General features: G+C 58.7%; 1 protein-coding gene across 1 annotated transcript; it reads right to left on the reverse strand.

The window, feature by feature from the left end:
* Positions 1-438: 438 nt before the first annotated feature.
* LOC100385521 (DiGeorge syndrome critical region gene 6 like) lies at positions 439-6,581 on the reverse strand. The gene is made up of 5 exons (XM_078342559.1): positions 6,395-6,581; positions 6,155-6,315; positions 2,353-2,453; positions 1,432-1,572; positions 439-989 (listed from the first exon to the last, which is right to left on the reverse strand). Exons 1-5 carry the CDS (start codon positions 6,502-6,504, stop codon positions 840-842), a joined length of 663 nt encoding a protein of 220 aa, XP_078198685.1. The 5' UTR covers positions 6,505-6,581; the 3' UTR covers positions 439-839.

A 6,581-nucleotide genomic window follows, 5' to 3' on the forward strand; every position in this document is an offset into this window, starting at 1 on the left:
CTGACACCCCTCCCCCTGGGGCTCCTTCTCAGGCCATTCCCTGGCATCCTGAGTCCTCCACACCCCCCACAACCATGACCTGCATCAGCCGCCTCCTAATGGTTCCCACAGGACACTGACCAGGCTGCAGCAGGTACACCCTCAGCCCCCTGCCTTCTCCCACACTCTCCAGCCCCCAGCCCCACAAAGCAGGCTGGATGTGGTCCTCAGGCCCTGGGGCTTGGATGCGGGCCCCATGTAGATGGCAGTGACAGCATCCTGGGACCAGGGCTGGGGCAGGAAAGCCCTGGAGGCTCCCAGTCTCCATGCAAGGGGAGGGGTGGTGGGCTGGGCACAAAGCCCAGGAAGGAACCCCGAGGCAGCTCTCTGCTGCAGCAGAGGTGGGGGTCCTACCAGGGCCCTGGTATGGCAGAACCCACAGCTGTCACACAAGCCACATGCAGGCCACACTGAGGTATCTTTATTTCTCTGGGTCACTCAGAGCTTGGGCCTCAGAGCCTCTTCTGCATGGGGGCTGCAGCTGCCAAGGGAGAGGCTGAGACCAGAACAAGCACTCAGGTGGGCCCCAGTGCAGGTCGCAGTATGCCCAGCAGAGTGAAAAGGTGTGAGAACCCCCATGCCCACTCTGCCTGGCCCTGAGGCAGACAGCGGCAGGCTGAGCCCGCCTCCCCATTATGAGACCATCCTAGCATTTGGCAGAAAGTCCCAGATGAAGGTGGGGGACAGGCAGCCAGGGTCCACCTGGCCTCTCCTCAGCAGGGGGACCCCTGCAGGCAGCTGCAAAGGTAGTGGCCAAAGGTCAAGAAGATGAACTCTGCCCAGACTCCTGCTGCCTGTGGCTATGGTGGGACAGGGCTGCCTTCCTGGTCATACTGGGCAGCAGGCGGCGGCCAGCGACCTCCCAGTCCCAGGGATGCCTTCCCTGCCTGGCAGCCCCTCTGCTGCAGCTTCCGGATGAGCTCCAGCAGGTTCATCTGCAGCATCAGCTCCTGGGATACGGAGGGGCCCCATGAGCATCAGAGCGACCCAGGCCCCGTTCATCCCAGCCTAGAGGTGCCAGGCAGTGAACCCATGGGGCGACCACCCTGTGAAGCCGGTCATGGACTGCCAGGAAGGGGTGGAATCTGAGCCTCTGCCCCCAGCAGGGCCACTCAGAATGGCATGTGGGAGGAGAGCAAGAGGGCCCTGCGGGCCTAGGGAGGGTGGGCAGTGCCCCATGGCTGGCTGGCTGGCTCACCCTCCTGTAGGGAGTGGGCCCGGCCTCTGTGCTGGGAACAGCATGGAAACCCTTTCCAGAGCCTCAGTCCTTCCACTTCACCCCCTATACCCTGAGCCTGGATTCCCAGGGACCAGCGGTGAAACCCCAGATGGAATGGGGTCTTCAGGGCTCAGGGGTACTTGGGCCAGGGCAGAGCAGGCCCAGGCACTGACCTGTGGGTTGGTGGTCACGTAGAAGCCAGCCACCCCCGCCTTCTCCAGTGTGCTCTGCTGGTCAGCCACCTTCCGGTCCAGCTCTAGGACGATCTTCCGGTCCATTGCCCGCTGCTCCTCATGGATCCGGTGCTCCACCGCCTGCCGTGCGTGAGGGAGGGTGAGGGCAGCTCAAACACAAATGTCTGCTGCTGTCCCCAGTAGCACTAGCTCTGACACCACCGATGCATCCTCACCACACCCAGGCCTCTCCTCGGCCAAACCCTGAAGTGGGGCTCCAAGGGGCTTCCACGAATGCCCCGACCTGGGGCTGCCTTGGGACTGCACACGCATCTCTGCAGGCACCCACTGCCCCGTGGCTTCTTGGTTAAATGTCAGTCTCCGGCTGTCCCTGTGCTCCCTGGGAGAAGGATGGGCCCCTTCCTGGCTGGCTCCAATACCCCACCATTGCCCTTGTGCCCCTTGTACCATTGCCCTTGTACCCCTTGTACCACCTGCTCTGCTGAGGCCCCAACCCACAAGGAGCTGCTATGCAGGGGAGCACTGGTGAGCCTTCACCCTCCACCCAGCCCCAGTACACCTGACACCCACAGGGAGGAGCCACCTGGTGGGACTCACTAGGCCTCCAGTGGCCCATTCAGGCCCAGGGTAGCCACCCACGCCTGAGCCCCCCTGCACCCCTTAGCTCAGCCCAGTCAGCAGAGCCAGGTGGTACCCCAGTAGAGCCGGGCTGGCCACCCTGCCTGTGCCCCCCTGCACCCCTTAGCTCAGCCCAGTCAGCAGGGCCAGGTGGTACCCAAGTAGAGCCGGGCTGGCCACCCTGCCTGTGCCCCCCTGCACCCCTTAGCTCAGCCCAGTCAGCAGGGCCAGGTGGTACCCACAGTAGAGCCGGGCTGGCCACCCTGCCTGTGCCCCCAGTACCTCTAGTTCTCGCTGCTGAGCCACCTGGAGCACAGGCAGGTTGTGGGGCCGGCAGGCCTGCTGGGCTTCCTGGTGCTTCTGTCGCAGCGCCTGCCTGAGCACTGGAAGGATGAGAGCCCATCAGCAGGCGGTGGGACTTGGCAGCAGCCCTCACCCATGGGCACCTGCCCTGCCCCGAGCAGAGCAGCCAAGCCAAAGGGGTGTCTGCACTTTGGAGGACGCCAAGCTCCTCCATCCTCCCAGGCCCACTGTCACCCAGGGCCGGGCCCTCCTCCAGCAGCAAGTCTCCAGGGGACTCCAGAAGGTGCGGGACACTCAGGGTGGGGTGGGAAAGGCTGGATGGGGCCAGAGCTGCAGCCCCAGACCCAGGGCAGCTGGAGGAGGCGGGAGGGGGGGAGGCTGCAGTCAGAGGGCTTCAGGCCTCACAAAGCCACAGGCCAGCAGTGCTGTGTGTGCTCTGCCCCATCGTCCATGGAACATGTACTCAAGTGCCGGAGACCACCTCAGGCAAAGGCATGGGAAAGTATCCAAGAGGTAAAGAGACAGGACACTGAAGAACTGGTGAAGAGCATCTGGACTGGGCCTGACTGTGGGCCTCTGCAAACCAGGGATGCGCTTGGCCCCTCCATCCTCGGTGCTGCCCTTCAGGGTGAACAGCTGCCTCCCCCATTTGCAGCTCCCAGCCCCTCACAGTGCCTGAGGGAGAAGGCTGGGCACAGAACTGGGAGGCCCAAGTTTGGGATGAGCCTGGGGTGCCGTGAGGCTCCGGGCCAAGGAGTCTGTGTGGCTCTGAGGCGCTCACCTTGGGCCACCAAGCAAAGCTCCACGGTCCCCGCTGAACTGTGCATAAACACACACAGTGGGGCTGTCTAGTCTGAAGGGAACGTAGAGAGGAAGCGATCACGGGACACAACAAAACCACCATAGTGAAAGGGAACATGTAGCACTTGCAGCTGGCACCAGTGACCAGTAAGCGCCAAATGGCTACACTACAGCACCCCGCAGCTGGCACCAGTGACCAGTAAGTGCCAAATGGCTACACTACAGCACCCGCAGCTGGCACCAGAGACCAGTAAGCGCCAAATGGCTACACTACAGCACCCGCAGCTGGCAACAGTGACCAGTAAGCGCCAAATGGCTACAGCTCCCCAGGAAGGAGGGGTCCCTGGCCACAAGAACACGCGAAACCCAACACTGTTCCTGGGAAGAGCCCTGATGCTTGCTGCAGCTCTTCTCCGGAGGCCCCTGAGGCTGCCCTGCAGGTAGCCTGGCTCCTGCTGTGCCTACAGCCTTCCCCAATCTCCTGTTTCTTGGCGTTCTGTTCACACCTCAACGATGGCATTTATCACATGAAATATGTTTCTGGCTGAGCGTGGTGGCTCACACCTGTAATCCAAGCACTTTGCAGGCCAAGGCAGGCGGATCACCTGAGGTTGGGAGTTCAAGACCAGCCTGACCAACATGGTGAAACGCCGTCTTGAAAAAAAAGAAAGAAAGAAAGAAAGAAATATGTTTCCAACCAAGACCCCCGCCTCCCCCAGCCCCGAGATATCTTCGAAACACAGGGAAGCAGCGAAATGTCATCTCCTTCACTCTACTGACTGCTACAAGTGCCAGGTCCACTGCCAGATTCCACTAGGTAGGCAACCAACAGGCAAGAAGAGAGCCACACTGGCTGCCTGGGCTTAGACGTGACCTCAGACATGACCAGGGAACACAAAGGAGGAGGAGCAACCAGTCAGCCCTGTTGAATCAGCAGGAGAAGCAGACAGTCAATGCAGACACGCCTGCTGCTGGGGGAACCAGGGCCTGGCCCTTCTGAAGCACAAACGCACTGGGCCCAGAGAGTTACTGAAACTCCTCCTCCTGCTAGAAGGAACCAGAGCTCTGTGGGAAAATGACCGATTCTAGTGCTGAGACAGAGAAAACGAGAAAAGATGAGCCAAACACGTCCTGAACCAGAAAGCAGGGAAGTGCTCAAGGAATGATGGGAGGCACCTAAGGGAGCCTGGAGCGCCCCCACTGGCCACACATGGCACAGTCTGAGCATTAACAAATAATGGGCCATGCACTTCAGATTGGTAAACTACGCATTTTACAGCTCAATGAAAAAATTTAAAAACACTATCACCCAGACATTTAGGGGAAGAAGTAACACCAATTCTGCACAAATTCTTCTGGAGAACTCGAGAGCACACTTCCAACCTCCTCATGTAAGACTGGCAACAACCCTGACACCTAAACCAGACAGTATTCCATAAAAACTACAGCCCAAAGTTTGTCATGAATATAGACAAAAAAATTCTTAACAAGATTTTAGCAGATCAAATCTGCGTACATAAAAAGGATAGTACAGCATGACCAAGCAGGACGGAATTCAAGTGACTGTAATTCACATAATAACAGAAAATGATTCACCATGTGATCATCTCAAGAGCTGCCAAAAAAGGGTCTGCCAAAATCCAACATCCATTCTTGATCCTGGAGCAGATGGACATGCCTGCCCTCTGGGGAAGGGCACCGCCAGGAGGAATTTTTGCCACATTAAACCTGCCTTAAATCAGGCTTGACCAGCAGTCCAGTTTACAGGAAACCCAGAGAGTGGAGAAGCAGGTTAAATGCACGAAGAAGCAATCCGACAGATCCAGAGCAGGGCATTCTAGAAGTAAAATGCCCTGGACTCTACAGACAGGCAATGCCACAATAAAGGTGGGGACTGTTCCAGAAGCAGAGAGACCCCAGCAACCAACTGCAGCATGAACTTGGACTGGATCCTTACATAGAAAGCAACATTCTGCGACAAGTTAGGTACCAAGGTGTGGCTGCGCACACATCTGGAGACACCCAGACGGTTAATTTCTCAGAGGGCTACCCTCTGCGGGTGTGTAGGAGACTGCTCTTGTTTTAGAGAACTTGCTCCCAATCCAAGGCCAAGGTTAACCCCCCAGGTTGTCCGGAGGCATTCTTGGTTTTCAGGACTAGGGAGGGTACCCCTGCCATCTTGCAATGCACAAGACAGCATCTGACCATAAAGACTTACCCAGCCACAAATGTCAACATTCCTGGGTTGATAATCCTGGTCTCCAGGCAAGCTGAAGACTCTTGGTGAACTGCTACGCTGTCACGTGTATTTAGAGATATCAAGAACTATGGCAAAACGTTAACTACTGAACTTCTGGAGAGCACAAGTGTATGCACTACACTATCTTTTCAGCTTTTCTAAATGTTTGAACTTTTAAAATAAGTTTGGGAAAAATATAACAGCAAAGGTGGAAATGTGATGGTGCAGGGGTACCCGGCCTGTGTAATTTGCAGAAAGGGCTCCTAAGCCCACCAAGCATGCGGCTCAAGTGGGAAATTCTTCGGGTTTGCGAGGGTGTCACAGGGGACAGTGCTTAGGAATCTGATGTGCAACTGGTATGAGGCCCTACGAGACGTGAGAGGGAGCGGACCCCGAAGAGCGCTGCACAGCTGTCAACAGACCTTCACCTACTGAGGGGCAATGCAGTCCGCGCCAGGCCAACCAAGCATCGAGGCCTAGGGCCATCCTGCTTGGAAGGGGTGGGGCACAGGACAGCCCGAGCAGGCAGTTTCTGCTAAGGGGCCTGCGCAACCGAAAACAAAACCGTTTGGACCCGCCGGTCACCAAAAAGGCGCTCAGTCTCCGCGCCCTTGATTCTGTCAATCTAAGGGACCCCTTCCGAACACTCCCAGGGAAGGAGCCGATCTGCACAGATACCAAGAGCGGCCGGGACCTGCCGACCCGGAGGAGGAGGCGCCTCGTCCCGCCGCCCCCGCCCACCTCGGTGCTCGTTCTGTAGACGTAGGCGCTGGTTGTACAGGCTCTTTTCGGTGAGGTGCTGGATCTCCAGTAGCCCCTGCACGATTTCGAACACGGTGCCGTCGAGAAGCGCCAGGGCCAGGTCGCTGAGCGTGGTGTAGGACAGGCGCTGCTGGAAGGAGCTGCGGGCAGGGGGTGCGCGGTGAGCGTCTGCGGAGCCGGGGCCGGCTTCGCAGGCCGCCGCCCGCCCCGCCCGCGTACCTGGGCAACTCCTTCACCAGGCTCTGCAGCGCCGACAGCAGCTGGTAGTGTCGCTCTTGCTGCCGCGTACCGTCCGCCACCTCCTCCAAGGAGCCCGCGTAGCGGTCCATGACGCAGGCGCCCGCTAGCCGCCTGCTTCAGCGACGCACGCCCCCAACTTCATCCCGAGCGCGGCACGCCCCGCCCC

The sequence above is a fragment of the Callithrix jacchus genome, chromosome 1 (genome assembly GCF_049354715.1).
Source record: "Callithrix jacchus isolate 240 chromosome 1, calJac240_pri, whole genome shotgun sequence".
Taxonomy (NCBI): Eukaryota; Metazoa; Chordata; class Mammalia; order Primates; family Cebidae; genus Callithrix; species Callithrix jacchus.

What these genes read in the sequence shown, in the direction of transcription:
- LOC100385521 (XM_078342559.1), bottom strand. Translation starts at nt 6,504, where the DNA reads ATGGACCGCTACGCGGGCTCCTTGGAGGAGGTGGCGGACGGTACGCGG. An exon ending in CTGGTGAAGGAGTTGCCCAG is followed by an intron (nt 6,316 to 6,394) that starts GTACGCGGGCGG and finishes CCCTGCCCGCAG; the next exon opens with CTCCTTCCAGCAGCGCCTGT. An exon ending in ACGTGACCACCAACCCACAG is followed by an intron (nt 990 to 1,431) that starts GTCAGTGCCTGG and finishes TCCGTATCCCAG; the next exon opens with GAGCTGATGCTGCAGATGAA.